This window comes from Hyaena hyaena, unplaced genomic scaffold (assembly GCF_003009895.1).
Source record: "Hyaena hyaena isolate Hyena2069 unplaced genomic scaffold, ASM300989v1 scaffold_455, whole genome shotgun sequence".
NCBI lineage: Eukaryota > Metazoa > Chordata > Mammalia > Carnivora > Hyaenidae > Hyaena > Hyaena hyaena.
In genome coordinates this window covers 8,671-32,633 of record NW_024081089.1, presented here as the reverse complement: position 1 = coordinate 32,633, position 23,963 = coordinate 8,671, and the positions used below count along the sequence as shown (strand labels likewise).

General features: G+C 39.6%; 1 protein-coding gene across 1 annotated transcript in view; it reads right to left on the bottom strand.

Moving 5' to 3' along the window:
* LOC120246219 overlaps positions 1-22,413 on the bottom strand; it is a gene marked incomplete at its 5' end in the record, with an annotated part of 228,496 nt that extends 206,083 nt beyond the window's left edge. The window contains 3 exons of the mRNA XM_039253656.1: positions 16,384-16,617; positions 19,165-19,288; positions 22,337-22,413. Coding sequence (XP_039109587.1) covers positions 16,384-16,617; positions 19,165-19,288; positions 22,337-22,413 — 435 coding nt within the window. The remainder of the gene's footprint in view (positions 1-16,383; positions 16,618-19,164; positions 19,289-22,336) is intronic.
* Between the last annotated feature and the right edge of the window lie 1,550 nt (positions 22,414-23,963).

The window sequence follows — 23,963 nt, the reverse complement described above, 5'->3', positions numbered from 1 at the left end:
TGGATTTTATTCTAAATATCATGGAGAGCCACTGGGAGATCTCAAGCAAAGGGTTGACATGATCCGATTTGCAGTTTACTAAATAGACCCTTATTGGCCCTGGAGTTCAATGATGTTTTTGTTTGAGCAGAAATCATTTTCCTGCCTCCACCATGAGCTTTTAGAGACCTATCAGTTGAAAAGTCATTGACTACTGCCTGGTAGGAAAAGATAACTGGCCCTTTTCTTCGCAATTAACAGGACATGTGACCTTGGAGAAATTCTTTACCTTTACTCAGCCCTTTGTGACTTCACTTGGTGTTCATATGAGAATTAGGGTCTTAAAAGTAATTGTAAAGCATTTTGTATAGATGTTGAAATATTAAAACATATTCCCTCTGAATGTGAGTGAGTTCAAATATAGAAACAAGTTTCTCCTCTTTAGAGAATTCAGAATGATTTGATTGTTGAATTGCATGCAAGGTGGAGAAGAACTATTTTGTAACTAGGGCATTCTTAACTCTGAATATAGCAGATAAGAAGAGATGTAGGGAAGAGACACCAAGGGCGGGAATGGATTTGTGGAACTTCAGAATCATTTTCAATAAGATAAAGGATGCAAATCTGCATACAATACCAAAAAATTTTTTTAAGTTAAAAATATTTCAACTGAAAGGCAGAGAATAGTTGATTAAATCTGCACTGAGACTCTGGACTTTTTAGATTCGTTCATTTTGGAAATATTTGAGACAGTCACATTTCAAGTGCTAGAGACACAGCAGTGAACAAAATAGACCCAAGTCCTAGTGGCAAGAGGTGTACATTCTAGTGTTACCAAACATTCTTAAGATCTTACCATGTACTGTAATCGTCTCATTCCCAAATGTTAGTTTACTACACGATACGAAATCTGTCCTCCGAAAGTACAGAGAAAGAGACTCAAAAGAGAGAGAGATTTGGCTTTAGAAATAGAAATAAATCTGGTTAAATTCAAAGAAATGTAATAAGAATCGATGACTAATTTAGAGATATAGAAAAGTCACTGTATCAATTCTTGCGACTTCCTTTAGGGTGGATTGTGAACCTCAGTGTTTACCCTGTGGGATCATTCACACCTGGGTTTTAAGCTCATCTCCAAACATCTGGGCAAATCCTCAGGTCTAAATCCTCAGTTTCTTTTATCTGCAAAATGGGTTTAACAATAGATTGGATGATGTGAAGTTTGCATTGGTAGTGTATATTAAGCATACAGTGAAGAAACTGACATACTGTAGGCACTCAATTATACCTTACTCTCTTCCTCTCATATCACTATGAGGCACAGTGATAAAGTGACCTTCTGCACTAATGGCCTTGAACCCTGAGGGCCATCACTCAGTAGCAAGGAGCAGAGGCAAAATAGCATCGAATAAATTCAATGGAAATTGAGTTGTCTTAAATAAATCAAGGATGCATTAACTAATACTTCTTGAAGGGATGTTTTGAAGAGCTGCAGAAACCTAACTCAGGAAAACAGTGAACATTCTACATGGAAGATTATTATTATAATGATAAAAGTAATTAGAGCAACCAATTACTTCCTACATGCAACCCACTACACTAAGCAATTTATATACTATATTATTTAGTGCTCACAAAATCCCTAAGAATTAGGTATCGGATTCCCATTGTACAGATGAGGGAACTGAGGCCAGGGAGATTAAGTATTTTCTTAAAGTATTGAGCACATGTAAGTCGCAGAACAGACCACTGCCGAGAGCAGGAAGCCCAGAGACCAACCATGTCATGTGGAAAAGGCCATCTGCAAATTACATTCTCACAAGTCTGTGGGGGCCTCTTGACCAACAGAGGTGACCTGCCCTAGAACTGACCAAAAAAAAAGCTTTCCTCCAACTGACATAATGGAAATACTTTCTAAAGCTGCATGATATACTCCAGGATTGTTCATTATTAACGGTAATAATCAATAATCAATAAAAGCAGTCATGTTTTCCTAAGATTGCTCCATCCTGTGAGTTATTAAAATCATTTCATTTTTTTATATTAAATGTCACACAGAAAATAACCCATTGTGAAATGTTGAGTTCATCGTATTTTAAGAATTAATACTTTAGGTCGTTTTAATCAGTTTCTGATATATGCAGTTTTCAGAAAGCACTTCAGGGAAGAACACTGTGGCTGTGACTAATAATGACAAGAATATGAACTATATTCTTCATATACATATTGGAATCAGAACATTACTGAAGTACTTTACCATCTTAAGTATTTAGGAAGCTTTAAATAAAAAATAAATTTGCCTATTTCACTGAAATTGAGCATCCTCTTTTCAGGCATAAAACATCAAACTTATTAATTTCATGGCTATATTTTAAAATGAGTGCCAGTACCGGCTAGCTGACTACATGATAAGTGTCTTAAAATTTCAAGAAGAGCCACTAAATTTTTCACAGTATTTGTGTTTCATTCTCAATGTAATAAAAATATGCCACCCTTTTAACAATGAATAATAGATTTTCAGTTTGATTTACATGCATGGATTAAATGTCATGTTTGAAAAGTTGCTATTTTATTCATATTGGATTTCCCTCCAGTAAAACAAAAATGGTGCCCATCTACTACTATAATAATGATACCTTGCCACACTGATGTATAAATATTAACTGGTTGATAGACTCCTTAAAATTCTATAGATACATGAAACAGTCTGATAGTTCTGTGACTCTAAGTCAGGTATTCTGTGGCATTTCTGAGGTATCTACGTGTGCCCTACAATTTGCCAAAACTTACCTACATATAGTGTGGATACACCAAGGAATAGGAGAGCCAGACCCTATTTCATTGATGCCAGATTTACACACTGAATTGTAAAAGGTTAAAATCTATCATTACTACTTCTTTCCAACTGGGAAAAAAAGGACAATGCAGAGTCACCAGTTCTTCATGAGGCCTCGTATTCATTTTCTTGGACTGTCATAGTAAAGTACCACAGGCTGAGTGGCTTAAACAATAGCAATTTATTTTCTGGCAGTTCTGGAGACTAGAAACCCAAGGTCAAGGTGTTGACAGGTTTTGATTTTAGTTTGTCTCCCTCACATGGATTTCCAGGGTGTGCATCTGTGTCTTCATCTCCTCTTCCTAAAGGACAGCAGAAATATTGGATAGGGCCCACACCAATGACCTCAGTTTAACTTAATTACCACTTTAAAGACCTTATCTCCAAATACAGCCAAAATTCAGGAGATATAAAGTTTGTCAAAGCAAACCACACAATTTAAAGAGAGGGTCCTGACTTTATTCCTCCAGCTCTTGATACAGTACTTGGTCCTATAATGGGCTAAATAAATAAGTTCTTCAGTGACAAATACTAAAGCAAAGATTAGTGGCTTGACTGTATAGTAAAACAATGTTTTACTATATCTGCCCATTCTGTGGATCAAGAAAAGAGGCACGGTTCAGCAAAGTGTCTCACCTACTCCACACAGCATCAGCTGGGGCCACTTGGTGCTATTTATGTGGTGGCTGACCTGAGCTGGAGAGTCCAAGATGGCTTCTCTCACATGTCAAGAACATTGGCGAAGACAAATGGAAAGCTAGCCCCAGCCCAGGGCTCTCTCTCTCCTGTAGTTACAGGGCTTCTCCTTCCTCTCTAGCCAGGTAGACTTTTATGAATTTTTTTACATAGCACCTCTGGGCTCTATAAGCATGGCTTCCAGTAAGCAGGAAGTGAAGCTACCTGTCCTTTAAGGCCTTTTTTTTTTTTTAATTTACTTCTAAGAGAGAGAAGGAGACAGCATGAGCAGGGGAGGGTCAGAGAGAGAGAAGGAGACACAGAATCTGAAACAGGCTCCAGGCTCTGAGCTGGCTGTCAGCACAGAGCCCAATGTGGGGCTCAAACCCACAAACCATGAGGTCATGACCTGAGCCGAAGTTGGACGTTTAACCGACTGAGCCACCCAGGCGCCCCCCTTTAAAGGCTTTTAAAGCCAGAACTTACACCTAGAAAATGAGAGCATCACTTCCATTCTATTCTATTGATTAAGCAGTTACAGACTTATCTCCTCTTCAAATTGAAGGGGATAAAACATGGAGCTCACTTTTCAGACAGCAAGGAAGTTATGGCCATCTTTAATCTACCACAACAGGTTATTGGTAATTGAATGAATGCACAACAGTATGCAAAACATATTATGCAATACAAATAAAATTAATCTATTTGGCCGTGTACATTGCAGTGACCTTTGACTAACCCAGCAACTTCCATCTAAATTAACACCAAACATGAAAATTTTCCAATAATTCAAGCAAGCTAATGTGAATTCAAGAATACTACTTGCCAGGTCTTCAACAAATTTTTTAATTCTTTTATTATGTGTATTTTTCCCTAAGTTTGAAGTGCTGGTCTATTTATTTACTGAACCTATTTTTCATTTCTACAGTGAATGAATAATTTAAGCAACTTAGGTTAGATGGCAATGACTAATAAAAGGAAGGTAAGTGTGTATGCATTTAATATGGCTTCAGAATGGCTGCACGTGCTTTCTGAGAGCTAGACTTTTACATATAGTTTTTAAATTCTGTGAATTTTTGAATAAAGAGCTTGTAGTGGCATTCTATAATTAGAAAGGCCAATACAGCTATTTTCACTTAAAAATCTCAAAAATAATCTGGAGAAATGTTTATGTGGTCTTTAAAATAACCAAGTTTGCAGTTAATATAACATAAAACAGGTGTATTTGTGGAGGTCCCCATGCATGCCAAAGTACCCTGGAAATTCTTAGAAGGCATTCTACTTGAGAATGAGCTTTGTCCAATTTGGCCATGCTTCAAGGAAGGGAGTTTAGGAGCTCACTTCTCTCTTTTAAAAAGGTTTACCTAAAATACTGCATTTGAATATTAAAGAAGGGAGAAAATAAAAAATAAACATAAAGTTATAAAATCATAAAACATTGAAATGTATTTTCTTATTCATTACCAGTGATGGGATCCTCATTTATAGGTAATGTGAAAATAATCTCTCTTCCTCTGAATTGATATGTTTCTTCTCAATCAGGTCTATTTCCATTTTAGAAGCTACTGTTGCCAAGATCTGACTCTTAAGATTATCTTGACATTTCCTTGTACTCATTTTTGTAAACTGAATTTACATTAAACCTGTTGCATCTTTATAACGAGAGTTTCACATTTCATTTTATCTTTTATTTTAGAAGCATCTAGGGGCGCCTGGGTGGCTCAGATGGTTAAGCGTCCGACTTCAGCTCAACTTTTCACGGTTCGTGGGTTCGAGCCTCACATCAGGCTCTGTGCTGAGAGCTCAGAGCCTGGAGCCTGCTTCAGATTCTGTTTCTCCCTCTCTCTCTGCCCCTCCCCTGCTTGTGCTGTCTCTGTCTCTGTCTCTCTCTCTCAGAAATAAACAAAACATTTAAAAAAATTTAAAAAATAAAGAAACATCTATTGAATATCTACTATGTACAAGTACTGTATGCATGTACACAAGACACAACAATATGATATGGCCTCTGCCCTCAAACACCTGAAATCTTGTTGGAACTCATTCATGTGTATAAACAATAGCAGAAGTGATTAAGTTTGGGGCTTGAAGGATATGCAGGAGTTAACATTGGGGACAAATGCCCAATGGCACAGCAAACTTGTAGGATATATGGAACTTGGGTATTGCCCAAGCTCAGAGTGTGTAATCAGACTGTGGACAGAAACTGAGGCCATATTACCAGTGTGCTTGAATCCATGACAAAGACTTTAATTTCTCTTAAGAGCAATGAGACGTCAACCTATGTTTTAAAAGGGAAGTGCTGGAGTGAGGGGATGGAGAGACCACTTCCACTAATGATGACCAAAGGAACATTGATGATGCCCTTGGGATTAATGGAAAGCCCTCTTTGGGGGTAGAAAGGACTTTTGAGTATCCAGAGTCATAGAGCAAGGGTTTCATTGCCAACATAGCCCTACTAAGCTATAAGATCTTGGGTAACTAGCATCATTTCTTCAAAATGCAGTTTCTCATTTATGAAATAGAAATATTAATGTCTATCTCACTTTCTTCTTTTGAGGTTAAATGTCATAATATTAGTAAAAACAGAAAACTCTACTTTGGTCTAAAACACCTTTCTGGGGGCACCTGGGTGGCTCCATAGGTTGAGTGTCTGACTCCTGATTTCAGTGCAGGTCATGGTCTCATGGTTTGTGACAGCACACACCTTGCTTGGAATTTTCTTTCTCCCTCTCTCTGCCCCTCCCCCACTCACACTCTGTCTCTCTCAAAAGTAAATAAATAAACATTTACAAAATAATAAAAAAAAATAAAACACTTTAGTGGTTTTAGAAAGGGTGGACATAAGACACACTATTGTTCACAATTGTTTATCCTTTTAAATTTTTTCGAAATGTTTATTTATTTTTGACAGAGAGAGACAGAGTGTGAATGGGGGAGGAGCAAAAAGAGACAGGGAGACCCAGAATCTGAAGCAGGCTGCAGGCTCCGAGCTGTCAGCACAGAGCTTGACACAAGGCTTTAACTAGAGACCAGCGAGATCATGACCTAGTCCAAAATTAGACACTTAATTCACTGAGCCACCCAGGCACCCCTGTTTATCCTTTTAAGCAATTTTCTCACCGACATGTTAGAAAGAGAAATAATGACATCCTTTAGTTAAGCAAAACCTCCTTTTAGGCATATATTTGGGTTTTGCTTACTTCATGTTTTTTAGAGTTGGTTTGTTCATTCGAAAATATTTTAGTCCTTAAAGCATGTTGGACCTGAGCTACACTATAACATTGACTCTGACCACCGCCTTACTGGTGATAATTAACACCGTAAGATCAATGAAATTTGGTTTCTTGTGATGCCCATTTTACGTGGAAATCGCAGAGGCACAGGGAGACTGGGTACCTGCTCTAAGTCCCATTGCTAAGTAGATTTTGGGAACCAAAATTCAATTCCAGGTAAAGAGCATGCACTTAATCACCATCCTACCATGGTTTTGGTCCCCTTTATTCATTCTTCCTATTTGAATATGCAAGAAAATTTTCTATGGTAGTATTTCCCAAAGGGTTTTTGTTTGTTTGTTTGTTTGTTTTTAGGAATTAAAAGGTATTGATTTACCTCCATCCAATGGAAAAGCCTCATTCAGTTACAAGTAAGTACAGAGCAGATCCTCCTGCAAGTAAGAAACTAATAAATGTCTGCTCACTGTGGTTTTGTCATGTGGAAGCCTGCGTTGTCACATTCTGTTCTACGATGTTCCTTTTCCTGTAGTTTCTTGGCTTTGGTGTGCTTATAAATACCATCCAATCAAACGGTAGCAAATGTCTGACTCTTTCTTAAGAAATTCTCAAACTGCCGCAAGTTCCTGTAATGCACATTATTTTCTTTTTTTTTGCCTTTACACTAGTGTTCATAAGTTTCAGCATGCATACACTGCCATGTGATTCACAAAACAGATGTGCTTGTCCAATAAAATGGGCTCAAGTACCATCAAAACTGAGTGATATTTTTCTGCCCTTGGTGACACAGACTCTCAATCCAAGACATGGGTTTATTTTTTTTGTGGTGTAGGGTGATGTGAAAAGTGAAATATGTAAGCCCCAAATTGAAGGAAACCATGGTCTTCATGGAATCATAGGAGAAATTGTTCCAGAATGCTACATCCTTCCAGAAATAATAACCCTGTAATGTCAGCAAATTCGGAGTCAGCATGGGTTACCTGCTCCGCACATCCCAATCACATTTGTTAGAGCTGCCTGAGGCTTAGCCCAACTTGAGCACTTGACCTTTCAGAATTGTTTTTTAATTCATTAATCAATGTTCTTTGCCTGAATTTTGCTGGGTTTGTTTCTTTAACCTATTATTTGTATCATTTTTTTAAACTCTATTTTGGAGAAAGAGAGAGAGTGTGTGCTGAGAGAGTGGGGAATGTGCAAAGGTGGAGAGAGAGAGAGACAGTGAGACAGAGAGAGAGAGAATCACAAGCAGGCTCCATACCCAGAGCACAGCCCAGTGCTGGTGGGACTCAATCCCACAATCCTGGGATCATGATCTGAATCAAACTGAAGAGTCAGAAGCTCAGTGGACTGAGCCACTCAGCCACCCTGTATCCCTTTTTTTAAGTTGACCGATGCCTGTACCTAATGAAAATGAGAATTATAAGCATAGCAGTTTTATCTAATATTTAACAAAATGTTCTTTCATTTCAGATACTATTGCCTAAGTGCAATAATAATGTGTTTTTTAATATATTTTTTTTATTTATTTCTAGGATAGAGAGAGACAGCGTGAGCAGGGGAGGGTTAGAGAGAGGGAGTGACAGACTCCGAAACAGGCTCCAGGCTCTGAGCTGGCAGTCAGCACAGAGCCCGATGCGGGGCTCGAACCCACGAACTACGAGATCATGACCTAAGCGAAAGTCGGCCGCTTAACCGACTAAGCCACCCAGGCGCCCCTCAATAATAATGTTTTAAATTGTCCTATTTAAATATTATATTTATTTAAATAATGATATATTTTAAATGATAATGCAAAATGCTGTTCAGAGTCATCACAATTCTTAATTTACGACTTGACATTTTTACAAAGCTCTTTGCTATGTTTTCTCTTTCAATTTTCTCTAAGCTCTAAAGATTCCATGTTTATTTACCCACAGAGATTAGAATATTAGAAACCAAGTATAACTGAAAAAAAAGTAAAATCTTTCAACAAATTTTCAAAGGATCTCTCCAATGTTCTTAAAATAAGATTTTCCTTATTTAGTGGTTTTCTACAGGATCATTTCCGATAGCTTCCCATCTTTGTAGTTGTAAACAAGAGGATTGCCATACATACATGAATGGTTTAAATCAGTGCTTTCCAGGGGCACCTGGGTGGCAGAGTTGGTTAAGTGTCTGACTTTGGCTCAGGTTTTGATCTCCCAGTTCATGGGTTTGAGCCCCGCATCGGGCTCTGTGCTGAGAGTTCAGAGCCTGGAGCCTGCTTCAGATTCTGTGTCTCCCTTTCTCTCTGACCCTCCCCTGCTCATGCTGCCTCTCTCTCAGAAATAAATAAAGCATTAAAAAAAAAAAAAAGAATATGTTTAATAAATAAATAAATAAATAAATAATCAGTGCTTCCCAAACTTGGCATACACATATTGTGCAAGGGGAGATATCTTAGCCACAACCCTTGATTTAACTTTGAGTTCATTAGCTGGAGAAATAATCATTTAATTATACAAATTATACAATCATTTATTCTTTCTTTTGCTACTCAAAAGCTCTTAATTGCCTAATATTTTATTAAAACTGAATAGAAAAGGCATACTGTTTTTTTAATATTCCTTTGGAAAATTACAAAACATCTCAAATATAGAAGAATCAAAAGAATAATACAAGATGACATCAGTTCTTTCATTCTTCCTTGTTCTTTTTTTAAATTTTCTAAATGTTTTATTTATTTCTGAGAGAGAGAGAGAAAGAGAGAGATAGGCAGCATGAGCAGGGGAGGGTCAGAGAGAGAGGGAGACACAGAATCTGAAGCAGGCTCCAGGCTTTGAGCTAGCTGTCAGCAAAGAGCCCAACACAGGGCTCGAACCCACGAACCATGAGATCATGACCTGAGCTGAAGTCAGAGGCTTAACCAACGGAGCCACCCAGGAACCCCTATTCCTTCTTGTTCTTGAAAGATATCCCTGGTTAGTTATTTTAGCAAGGTTGTCTGAAGGATATATGGGTTCTGGATTGGACTGAGTCCCTCAGAAGAAGGTGTATGGAAATCCTAACCCCTAGAATCTCAGAATGTGGTCTGATTTGGGAATAGGAATTTTGCAAGTTTACCCAAGTTAAGATGCAGTCATTAGGGTGGGTCCTAACTTATTTTGACTGGTGTCATTATAAAAAGGGGAAATTTGGACACAAAGACAAATGTGCACAGAAGAAAGATGATGTGAAGACGCGCAGGGAGAGGACCGTGTGAAGACAGACGATTGGTGCAGTCTATCCACAGGTCAAGGAGCACCTGGGGCTACCAGAAGCTAGGAGAGAGGCATAGGACAGTTATTCTCTAGCACCTTCGGAGAGAGTAAGGCCCATTGACATCCTGCCTTCAAACTTCTGGCCTCCAGAATTGTGAGACAATAAAATTCTTTGTTTTAAGCCACTAAGTCTATGCCCCTTTGTTAAGGCAGCTTTAGGATGCTAATATAGTATTCTTAATCAAACCGGTGTCTACTCATTTGGAACACTCCCTTCCCTAACTCTTGAATGATAGGTTAGGTAACTGTCTTCTCAAATTTTCTCCCAGGACTCTGAATGTGTTGCTTTCTTGTGCTCAGACTTCTGTCATTGCAGTCTGCTGCTTCATCACGTTGTGTCCAAGCAAGGTCATCGGTTCTGGCCTCCATGTCATTAGCTCTCTGCTCAGAAGGTCTAATCTATATAATACACCTTTTGAGTTTTGCATTTCAACTACTATACATTTTCCATCAAAGGAATCTTATTGTTAGATTAACAGGAGAAATAAATTTTTTAAGTTTATTTATTTTGAGACAGAGAAAGAGAGAGAGAGAGGAGAGAGAATCCCAAACAGGCCCCATGTGGTCAGCACTAAGGCCGATGCAGGGCTTAAACTCATGAGCTGTCAGATCATGACCTGAACCAAAATTAAGAGCTGGATGTTTAACCAGCTGAGCCACCCAGACACCAGGCACCCAACACCCCTGGAGAAATAAAATTTTAAGCAAAGCCTACAGAAAGAGGAGTTTCTTATTATTTCCCTCTATCGATGAACAGATTTTTTGGTTTGTTTGTGTTTGTTTGTTTTGTTAGTCCTTTCCGGACTAGTCTTGAATATCCTTGATTTATACAGGAGACTTTCAACACTCCATACCTAATGGGCCAAGGCCTTACCTCCTGAATGGCCAATAAAACCAAAAAATTTTAGATACTCAAGACTGATAATCTCTTCTCCCCATCCTGGGTAGCCATAGCCTCGGACTATTCACTTCCCTGTCCGGTTTTCAAATTCCTCTTCATTTCTGATAACGAAGGAAATCCTTTTCCCTCTTCGGTGTTGATCTGTGCATCTCAAAGCCATTTGCTGGTATCTTGTCTAGAATTCCCAGGTGTTTATAGAACCTAATTTGAAACCAAAATATGCCTTTGACTCCTAATTCTGGCAGAATGGTAGACTAAGATCATCTGAATATTTAACTTAGTTTATCACCCTACCAAAACTAGAAGACAAAAGGCACATTTTTTCACATATATCTTCTCAAAGATCCTACCCTGTTTATTGTTAATGAACATGAGCCACAAAGAAAGCAATGTTTTCCATATGAAAGATTTCCAGGATCAATGTCAACAGACAAGCAGCTTCCAAATGTCTCTCCCAAGGAATTATTCAAAATCTTCAAGTAAAATGAACCTAAGTTTACAATCCATAATTTATAGTATTCAAACTCCAACATTTATATGAGCGGACTCTGGCTCCGACTTGCCAGTTAACTCATTGTTTTTGACCACCTCCAGTTTGCAAAATGAGAAAACCAATGTTAAGATGTAAAATTATTTCAAGAAAATCCAAGTGATGGTATCTGGAAGTAGTATTTTGGATGCTTGGGGTGATACTACCTTTGGGCTTACCAGTATTTCCTCTACCTCCCTCAGACTTCTCCAACCATATAGGCAAAGTGCCTCTTGGCACAGCCTGATGCTGAAGGGAAGCCAGCTGTGACACTGTGACATTGTACCCTCATTCCAAGATCCATTAGCCATGTAACCTTACAAATGGGTGATGCATACGTTTCCTCAGCAGACTGGATGTTTCTTTAATTAGGACTCACCCCTCCATTTGAGCGATGCTTTCTCAGTGTCTCCTTTCTGCAGGGGAATAGATGATCATCCCCTGCCCCCCACCCCACTGGCATTTGTAAGGTACCCTGCCTTCCCAAATGACCTTGAAGCCAATTTCTCCTGTTCATGGAGTTACAATAGAGATGACCCTGTCTTTTGAAGTCTATTTATTTATTTTGAGAGGAAGAAAGAGTGAGCAGGAAAAGGGGCAGAGATTGAGGGAGAGAGAGAGAATCCCAAGCAGACTCTGTCCTGTCAGTGCAGAGCCTGATGCGGGTCTTGAACTCAAGCACCAGGAGATCATGACCTGAGTCGAAACCAAGAGTCGGGCACTTAACCTACTGAGCCACCCAGGCACCCCTTAGACTTGCCTTTTAAAAGTAATGACAAAAATATCTTCAATGTCTCCATACCAGTTACATACACAATGCACATTTATGCATTAGTGTATGTGTATTCCTATTATTATTAGAAAAGTGTATTTCTGGGCAACTTGCTGTTCCTCTGTCAGTCTCCCACACACTTCTAGCAGAGTGACTGGCAGGCAGAATTGTGTGGTTAGTGAAAAATTTGCTGTGATTGGGTTGAGCCCAATGGAATGAACAGGACTTTGGGCCACAGCGTTTTTATTCTGAACTCAAACAGCCTCAGATGACTTCTCTTTCCTGTCAAGTTCTGGAGGTTTCGGTGCCTTTCTTGCTTTGGTTTTGTCCCAAATTGTGTACTTTTCTTACATACACTGAGTGCGAAGTAGCCTAGCGTATTTCTTTGGGGATCCAAGATTTTGTTAGGTGATACCAAGGGACGGATGTAATTCCGTGACATTTTTGTCAGGCTGTTAAAGAATAAATTTTCCTTGGCTGTGGCAGGATGTAATTACTTTTGTTTGTTTGCTTCTGACACAAGGGAAGAAAATTTGGGGTTGTTATTTCAACTATCCCAAGATACTTTTTTATTCTTTCTGGCAGGAAGGGGAAAATGCATTTTACTATTGAAGGAAGGACCAGCTTCTGATTTCCCCAACAGACTTGATGTACTTTTTAGCACATGAATATTTTTTTAAGTTGTTTATTTATTTGGGGGGCTGGGGGGTAAGGACGGGCAGAGAGAGAAAGGAAGAGAATCTCAAGCAGGATCCAGAGCTGTCAGCACAGAGCCCAACACAGGGCTCGATCTCCCGACCCTGTGATCTTGACCAGAGACAAAACCAAAAATCAGATGCTTAACTGACTGAGCTGCCCAGACACCCCAACACTGTGAGTGTTTTTGCAACATGAGTCATGTAGTGGTTTTGCCCTTCTCCCTGAAGGCGTCCTCGGTGCATCTCTTCATCATCTCGTCCTTCTTGGCATCTGAACTGTAGCATATTCTGTTAGGATCATTCAACAGCATGCATGGAATATTCCCAAAGGAAGCATAGAAATATATATGGCTTCTGCACTCAGAGTTCACCCTCTGATCGCAGTGTCCAGAGACGGGCATCTAAACCAATAATAACAATGATAAAAACACTCATATCTCCTTTTACCATAAAACAGTTCTTTATGCAGATGGTTCTAGAAAGCAAACTGTTTGAATAATACGTTTTGTAACCTATCTCCATGCTTTAAATTTTCAGATACTTAATTAAAAGGAACCAAAAAAAAAAATGTAACTGCCTGTTAGGTGTTGATTGAACTCTTTTATTTTTAAATAGCTAAGATTTGGGGCACCTGGGTGGCTCATTCAGTTAAGCATCTGACTTCATCTCAGGTCATGATCTCACAGTTCATGGGTTGGAGCTCCATATCGGGCTCTGTGCTGACAGCTCAGAGCCTGGAGCCTGCTTCGGATTCTTTGTCTCCCTCTCTCTCTGCCCCTCCCCCACTCATGCTCTATCTCTCTCTGTCTCTCAAAAATAAACATGAAAACATTTTTAAAAAGAAATAAAAATAAAATAGCTAAAGTTTTAGGGACCCCTGGGTGGTTCAGTAGTTTGAGGGTCGGTCATGAGCTCAGGTGATGATCCCAGGGTCATGAGATCAAGGCCGGTATCAGGCTCCTCACTGAGTGTGGACCTGTTTAAGAGTCTCTAAATAAATATTAATATTAATTATATAATATTTATTTTAGGTAACACCACATTTCTGAAATTTCTCTGAAGTGAAAGGTGAGAAGCAAGACTGTCACAGCTCAGGGGTTCAATTATGCTGGCTGCTTTCTTAGAACACGTCCTCAAAGTCCGGTTCTCTAAAGGCAGTCAGTTCCCCCAAAGAAAATGTCATCTCCATACCCGCCCTAGACTAACTCCTCTCACAGGGGTCCCACATTTCTTCACAAAGCCTTTGGGATCAGTCATTAGAGGAAAAACATGTTAACCAACATTGTTTTCAAGCAAAGGTTAGTTTGAAAGTTACTAGAAATGTAAACATGTCATAAATATTAAAATGAAAGTCCACTGGGTAAACAAGTATGGGCTCCACTATCAAAAAAGCAGAATAATCATAGCATTAATAAAAGAAGCCTATGAATTCTTACTACACACCGACACTGTGCATTTCCCCAAATATTATCTCCATCATTTCTCACAACGCATCTGAGAGGCACATGTTAACCCAATCTCACAGATGAGCCAACTGTGAGACACAGAATCCGAAGCAAGCTCCAGGCTCTGAGCTGTCAGCACAGAACCTGAGGCATGGCTTGAACCCACAAATCACGAGATCTTGACCTGAGCTGAAGTCAGACGCTTAACTGACCAAGCCCCCCAGGCGCTTCTATGTTTCCTATTCTTAAAATTCACTACAGAATTGTTGACCATTAAAAAGAAAAAACAAAAGATAAGAAACAACTAGCCAACCAACAACATCAAAAACACTATCCTCAAGGATCTCTGATATCTAAAAATAAAGGTGGCCAAAAAATAAATAAATAGGGGCTCCTGGGTGGCTCAGTCGGTTGAGCATCCGACTTCGGCTTAGGTCATGATCTCACAGTTCGTGGGTTCGAGCCCCATGTCGGGCTCTGTGCTGACAGCTCAGAGCCCGGAGCCTGTTTCAGATTCTGTATCTCCCTCTCCCTCTGACCCTCCCCTTCTCATGCTGTCTCTCTCTCTCAAAAATAAATAAAACATTAAAAAGAATTTTAAAATAAATGAAAATTAAAAAATAAAAAATAAAATAAAAGTTAGTAATTCTCTTCTCAGATACGACAAGTAAATAATGACATCCTAGTTTTATAGTTTATAGATCTACATACAGAATGGCTCATTTTTTATAGCTTTACCTCCTACTTTAGCTGGTTGGTCAGAGTAAATACAATACATTATCTGCAGAGTATATTCATGTGAATAATGCATTACAACCCTTAATGAAATACCACATGCTAAAATTAATTAAAAGGATACCTTTAGCACAAAACCTAAGGGGAAATGGGGAAACAGAGCACACTCCTATCTATTTTAGAGAGAAATTAGCTTTTTTCTTAAATATCACTCTGCAATACCTGTATTAACTCTCAAGATGTGTGTTTTACGCATTCAAATTAATAGTGTAAAAGGCAAATCTGTATTTGTGAATAGTCTGTGCCCAATGTCCAATGCACCATCATGTGATAAGTATCCCAGGACTAACTCACTCTCCTTTTTTGATTACATGGTTTTTTTTGACGTCTATTCACCTTTGAGAGAGAAAGAGAGCACAAGCTGCGGAGAGTCAGAAATAGAGGGAGACACCAAATCCGAAGCAGGCTCCAGGCTCTGAGCTGTCAGCACGGAGCCCAACGCCAGGCTCAAACCCATGAACTGTGAGATCATGACCTGAGCAGAAGTCAGACACTTAACCGACTGAGCCACCCAGGTGCCCCTCCCCACCCTCCTTTCTTTGTGTGTGTGGGGGGGGGGGCTGGAGTTTCCTGGAACATGTCCCCCAGAAGAGACTGAGCCTTCCCTCTCCACTTCCAAAGGGAACTTGATACTCTCCAGCCTCTGTTTCTCATCCCAGCATCCAGGGTCACTGTTTTATCTTACCCACCTCTTCCTTCTTTACTCATTACTGTCTTCTCTAGAACCCCTTTCTGCATTAACACATACCCCTACATCCATAATATATTTTCTGAACAATCCCTCCAACTTCCCTTCTGGCCTCAAGCTTGTGTCTCACCTAAAATCAGAGTCCCTGGCTGCTTACATACTTAGACATGGACTACACACCCAACAACGGACCTCATTAAATACTCAGCATGTAATTCCTGAAAAGGGGGAGAACTAGACCAAGTATCCACAATATATGCTGTTGATAAATAAAGACAGCATTTCCATTTTACACAAGACTTAGGGTGTCCATTTATGGTCCACAACACATGCTTGGTCCATAATGGGCACTCATTGGCTAAAGGAAGGAAGGAAGGAAGGAAGGAAGGAAGGAAGGAAGGAAGGAAGGAAGGAAGGAAGGAAGGAAATCCTTTCTGTTCACTACACAAAGTTGCATAGCTGAAGCTGCATCAATAGAGATAAAAAAGATGGATAGATAGGAAGAGTGAGAAAGTTACATAAAAAGGGATATGTGTGCAAAAAGTCCAGCTTACCACATAAAGGCTTTCGTGGAAATACAGCCCCAGATCATAAAAATGTCCGCCATGCCTCAATGGGTGTGTTCTGGTCTTCAGCTGCTCCGTTTGCTGCCATTGTAAGACACAGCCACCTGGACGACCAAGCAAGGACACCCTCAGGAGGTAGGAGCCTCGGGGAACCTTGTTCTTGAGGCCCCTTATGCATTTCATCTGTATTTGAAGACGCTGAGGCACCCGACCCTGGTCAACCTAAAGAAAAGGCAGGGCCCCTGAAATACGCAGAAACTGGATGAAACCACACAATTAGCCACAACGTGCTTCTCGTGCTTCTCGGGGGTGGGGGGAAATAGACAATTATTTTCGCTCGACCTGTAATTGTCAGGTATTAGCAATGATAACAGACCAGGACACGCGATATATAATTAGGAGGTCAAAAGGCAAGCTGCCAATTATGCCAGGGAAAGGTTAGCCAATTTTTAAGCATGGTATGTTAATGATCTGTGACATCAGAAACCATTCATCTATTATAATAAGATAGAATTAACAGAGTACCGACACTTCTACAAACCACACATCATGCCTCTTTAAGAAATCTGGGATGGGTGGATGTGGGCAGTGAGTTTCAAACTCAAGAGTTTTGAAGGTGAAAGCCCTTACCTCTGACACTAATCACAGACCATGGGGCGCTGTATGTAGGAGAAGAAATATATTTTCTCTACGCCTCAAGGTCTTCACTGGACTCAAACTTAAGTTTACATGAACAGATGAACAGGACAGAGAGGCACAGGGAGGCCCAATAATGAAAATGAGACGTGAAGAATACACCAAGGAAAGTGTTTTTTATGCATTTTAGGAAGAAAGATGATACATTTGTGAGAAATAGGAAAAAGAAAACAGGCGTTTGAGGGTTTCAATTAGGAAGTAATTCAAAGCAAGATTTGGGCTGAGATAGTAGATCAGTAAAACAAAGAACAAGCTTTCTACAGCTTTCTTCGCTTTAAAGTTCTAGTCTCTGGCAATAAGGATGTCTTTTCACTTCTTAGTAAGGGAAGGTTACCTTTCATTTGGGATATTTATTTCCTGTTTTCAGGCGGATGGAGGAGGAGCTGAGTGGTCTAGTGCTGGCTGTCAAGTACCTTCAATTCAAAATAGTCAGGGTGCCATTGTGGTACCTTCTGGGCAGTCTGCCCTTGGTCCCTTGTACCACCTTGATGAGTCCAAAATAGGTCAGACAAACCTTTCACCTGACAGATACTTTTATCCAGTTTAAACATGAGGTCAACTTGCCCCATAGGCTTCCAATGAAAGGAAACACACACACACACACACACACACACACACACACACACACAAAACTGAAGGAGGGAGTAACATTTGTGAGTGCTTTAACCTAAAATGAAGCATAAATTGTATGCAACTAAAGAAGAGGATTCTAGAATATTTTATGCGACATTTGACTTTCATTGCTTACCTGCCTTCCGCTCACAGAAAGAGGCCATTTTCATTTTTAGTAAGTGCTGGAAACTTTATCCAAATGGATGAGATTTTTAATGGACTTGTTGCAGATTAAACAAAAATTAAACTGGGATTATTAATAACTCAAATGTCATCAAGTCATGTTTTCTCTACTCACAAGTCCCAAATAGTCTTTGAAATAATTTGACCTGGAAGAATTCTCTATTACATTGTGCTTTAAGCAAAAAATAATGTCGTTCTTGGAATCAGGGTACCTTCTTGGCTGCCGGAGTTACTAGCACTACCCATTAATCTGCAGCCAACGGTTAAGTACTTTTTAATCCTGCTTAGACTTTATTTGGTGAGCGATAATATATATTTCCATATAGACAGTACGCTTCTGGAATCAAATCACAGTGAAACAAACAGTGAAAGTTGCTAAACTTCCTTTGTTTTTTTCACAGAAGTCACACTTAAAAACCAATCAGACTAACAACGATTTTTGGCTTAATTAGAAAATCTTAATTAACAAGAAAGACTTAACCTTAATATTTCTGTTTCCAAAAATATTTTTTAAAAATTAACGCCATGTGGATAAATAAGACAATCTCTTTAAACCTCAAGGCAGGATTACTGATGCAGGCAGACCGAGTTATTAAACACATTCTAAATTAAACGCCTCTATGAATTTTATACTGAAATATATTGTGATAGTTTTGCATGCCAAATGTGACATTTTGTATTTTAGCTTCATCTACTGTAGTAATTTTGGAAATGTCATACAAACAAAGATTTTGTCATTTACCAATGGAATTACTATGCATGGCCGCTTAGCCATCTCCTCGCCGGCTTTTGTGGCTGCTTCAAGTCAGCAAGCCATAAAAAATCTTTATCTCTCTGAAACACAGCAATTTGGAAGATAATCGAATGGTGACTAGGGGGCAGAAATGCCAGTCTGAGGAATTATACCACAATCTCTCTTGCATTTACAACCTTCCTCAAAGCGAGTGTCAGATGAGTCTGGGAAGAAGACAGAAGATCCATCAAATCTCAAACCTGTCTCATTTGCATGGAGCCAACCCTAGCTTCATTGTCTAGTGGGAACCCCGCTTCGCACTGTGAACACCGCTTTGGGGAATTCCAAACGCTTTACAATGGAGAATTTGAGCCCTTCTGTTTTAGCATCGTACTCTCCTCAAAAATATGTACGAAGACCCGCGAAAATTTGTTCCTCTAAAGGGATCCCAACAGGAAGAAAAGCAAAACAGGACAGTGAGTCGAGAATCGCTCATCTCATCATTTACATTTTGCATCAGAGAAAAAGTTAATCGAGAGCCACACCTGCGAGCCAAGTCCTGAGGCCAAGTCCTTTGATTCGTGAGTTGCGTCTGGGAGAGTACAGAGCCTGGCTGGCCTGCGTCCCTTACAAACATCTCGGTCTGCAATTAATGGCTGACCTGGCACCCTGCAGCAGGTGGAAAGAGAAGGGAGATGGGGGAGATTAAAGAAACAGAAATTGACAACGGAGATAACGGAAATGTTTGCCTTTGGAACCACAACACAATTTGATGTTGTCCTTAAACACTGTGTCATATTGACTGAGAATTAGATAAATACCACACAACTACTGTTGATTAAAGTCGGGGAGATGAGTTGCTTTTGAAATGTGATTTCTGTGGGGCGCCTGGGTGGCTCAGTCAGTTAAGCGTCCAACTTTGGCTCAGATCATGATCTCAAGGTTCATGGGTTCGAGCCCCGCATCGGGTTCTGTGTTGACAGCTCAGAGCCTGGAGCCTGCTTCAGATTCTGTGTCTCCCTCTCTCCCTGACCCTCCTCTGCTCACATTGTCTCTCAGAAATAAATAAAACATTTTAAAATTTTTAAAAAGAAAGAAATGTGATCTCTGCAAAATACAAGACTCCATTATCATCAATATCGATCTCCCAATAATTAAAATGCAGCTCATTTCAGAAATTACCAGAAGATCAAATATTTGGTAATATTTTTCGCCACTTCATTTTCATTCCCCTACCCCTTCAGTCTTATAAATTGATGAAGAAACTTGGGAATTGAGGAATCATTTAAATAGATGAAGAGCGGAGATGACATAAACTTTTTCTTTTTTAGTGCAATGGCTAGAAAGCAAGATATATTTCTACCTTCAAAATGTTCCCCAGTCTTTTTGTTTCTCCTGTTAGCATTTACTGAGTTTATTTGAGGTTCTTTTTTATGGCTCGCTTATTTATTTGTTTATTTACTTACTTATTTTATTTTATTTTATTTTAAGCATCTAGCAACACTTGCCTGCTTTCCCAAATTCATTTGAATTAAGAAGGATCTTGTATTTCACTTCTCCTGACTTAAGCTTAATTCCATCAGCAGGGCCATCTGTAACAATGACTGTACCCCCACCAGAGGAATGGCCTTTTTGGATCTCACAGCTGATTTAGTTTCTTGTGATAGAAATGATTTCCCTTAATTTGGTTAGAGCTCCATTGACACAAGGGTTCATTAGGACACCATTTGCTGGCAATTCAATTTCAAATTAAATACACTTTGTTGTAAATTTTATTACTTTTAAACTACTGTATCTATTGTCTTTAATGGCCCTATTATACAGTTATGAAGGTAAACAGATTTCATTAGTAAACATAAAACATGATGTGTTAACCACGGCGAGATGGCTTCCTCAGTTTCTTTCTTTGTTCTCTTGATAAACATTGTAAGGCACCCATGAAATACCCGAAAAACTTAATCTAAATAATTAGATGCTGAATTCATGATTATCATCCTAAAAGGGGTGGTCTTTAGGGGGGATGGTCTGTAGTTGCCATCCTAGTTCTTTGTAATTAAAGGTTTTCTAAAAATACCTTCCTTAGTTAAAAAGAAACACAATGCACATCAAATGTTAATATACAACTGTAACACGATATCAGACACCTAGAGATGAATTGAGAGATTTGTGTCTTCTTGGAGTGAGTAGTCAGACCCTAGACCAGGAGTTAGACCAGACATGAGCTCATTTTGAATTAAGTCCTGTGGCATATTATTATTACTCTTCATTTCCCCTCAGATACAACACTTATTAATTTTGTGATTATAGAAATATGTTTATGTTTGCACATTATGCAAAATTTAATTGTCTGAAAAGACCCCCAAAGTCATCCATTAGTTCACAACCCTGAGATAAACACTGATAAAATATTGAGGTCCGTTCCACATAGCTAGGTAGCGAAATATACTTTTTTTCCCTTACAAAATAAGAAGGATGATGTAAATATTATTTTGTAACCCATATTTACCACTTTGTACATTATAGGCATTTTCCATGAGATTCAATTTTATTCCCCACAGCATAATCTCTTATTGTTGGATATTTAGATCAGTTCCAATTTTTCACTCTCATAAGCTAGTCTATAATGAACTCTCTTGCATATCATGCCTTGTAGACATCCCTGGCCACTTTCCTGGTCTGAAGTCCTAACTCTAGAGAAGTCGGGGACTGGGAAGGTATTTTCCTACACCTCAGTGATACCACCTTGAGCGCTGAATGACACCTCAGCAAAACACAATCCTGCTGCATGTTGTATTCCCTGAGGTAACAAATTGTCTTCACAGAGAGACAGGCCCCGCTCCAGTCAATACCTTATCTTCTCTGCTAGTCAGATTAGAAATTAAGTAAAATTACAATGAACAACAGGATTCCTCAACCTCTGCACTACTGACACTTTGAATGCCATAACCAGTTGTGATGGAGGCTGGCCTGTGCATTGTAGAATGTTTAGCACAATCCCTGGCCCAAATCCACTAGAGGCCATTAACAGACCCTTCTCTAGTCCCAGTTGTGATAATAAAAAAATGTCTCCAGTCATTGCCAACTGTCCCCTGAAGGCAAAATTGATCCCTGCTGAGAACCACTGATATCCAGTATTAACTAATACTTACGGGACGCCTAGCATGTTCAGGGTCCCCTTTTGAAAACATTAGATCTATTATTCTATTTAACCCTTCAGATAATCCGACAAGGTGTTATTATGTCTACTTCACTGGTGGACTGATGCTGGGGAATGCTGAGTAGCTTATTTGAGGTCACATGGTCATAAGGGGTAAAGCCCAAAATTCAAAGGGAGACCCTCTACCTTGAGAGTCCCTCTGAGCCCATAGCCACTACTATTACACTTGCTCTCCCGGCAGGGAGGAACAGCAACCACCACAGCCTGACCTTGGAAGTTCCTATATGGGACCAAGAATTGAGATACTTCTCGAGAGGTAAATAAGATATGGCTCCAAGCTCTACCTCCTTTACTATAATGGCCCCGTCCCCAACACTCCTATATGGATGAAAGAGCACAGATAAATTTCAGCAGGAAGGGGGGTCATGGCTCGCACAAACCTGAACTTGAGGGTGAATCAAACTAGGGGCGACTGCTACCTATAATTGCCCCATATTTAATCTATAGTGAAACAAACAAAATAAAGTTAGATGCATTGAACCCACCATGAAGGAACATACTTGCCAAATGTTTTGCCAGTGTTTAAACGTGACATTGGAATGTACTGACTGAGTCCTTCCACTTCGCATTTCAAATCCTGCATGGAAGAAGAAAGAAATGAAATAAAATGGATTAAAAAGACACTTGAAGCATTATATGTAAAAACTGGTTTTTCTAAGACCTCTATGCTACTATGAAGGCTGAGGTTCAAAGAGACAAATGAGAACATGGGAGTTATACCTTTAACAGCTGCCTTTTATAGATTATGACTTTCCTCACTCTGCTTAGTTACTTTTGGCCAGGAAGTGAATTATAAAAACATTTTAAAAAGAGGATAAATATTTGATGAATTCAAACCCAGCTTTCTTTTTTTAATGTTTATTCATTTTTGAGAGAAAGAGAAGAGACACAGAGCAAGCAGGGGAGGGGCAGAGAGAGAGAGAGAGAGAGAGAGAGACATGGAATGTGAAACAACTCCAGGTTCTGAGCCATTAGCACAGAGCCCGATGCAGGAACCGAATCATAAACCGAGAGATCATGAACTGAGCTGAAGTCAGACACTTGACCAACTGAGCCACACAGGCATCCTACAAACCCAGCTAACTTGTCCCCACTTCTCTCTCTCTCTCTCTCTCACACACACACACACACACACACACCACAATGGTATAGTTTATCAAAATGTAAATGGACATATGGCTGAATGTGCATGATGCTAGAGATGTTAATAATAATTGCAATTGTGTAATTTATCATTCAATCCAGAACATTTGGGTAGTCAATGAGAAAACAATTATCCTAGGACAACAGGCATAACCCAGGACTACCCCATGCAAACATAACACATAGCAACCCTCCTAATAATACTGATCCAGATGTTTTGAAAGGGAAAAATATCAACATATTTAGTGAAAGTGAATGATGAGGGAATGAAAGAGAGTGAAAGACCTCAAGATGGAAGTCGCAGTCCTTTATAACCTAACCTTGGAAATGACGTAACAACACTCCTGCTACACCCTACTGGCCACACAGATGAACCCTGGTACAGTGTGGGATGGAACTATGAAAAGGTGCTCATACGAGGCCAGGATCCGGAATCCATAGCAATGATGAAATCCAAACAAACAAATGTTGGCAGTTCCTCGATTAAGTCTCAAGGTTGGAATGCCTCTCTCTGGCTCTCAGCTCTATCTTCTAGATGCCTGCTTCCACTCTTTGGATCTTCCTTCTTGTTTTTTTGTTTTGTTTGGTTTTGGTTTTTTTGTTTTTTGGGGTTTTTTTAATGAAAAGTAGCCCATGTTTACAGCTACATAGTGTTCTCAGCCTGTTTCCCGGCAGTAGAATTTGAAAGCCAAAGACATTTTTATTTTGTTCTCTCTCTGTCTCTTTCTTTTTTAAAATTGTTTATTTATTTGGGGGGGAGGGCAAGCTGGAGAGGGACAGAGGAAGAGGAACAGAAGATCCAAAGCGGGCTCTGAATGGATAGCAGAGAGCCCGACGCGGGGCTCGAACCCATGAACCATGAGATGAAGTCAGATGCTTAACCCACTGAGCCACCCAGGCGCCCCTCTCTCTGTCTCTTTCAATCCAAGCAGGTGCTTTTTCTGCTTATCTAACTCCATTTAAAACAGTGTAGGTCTTTGGTTA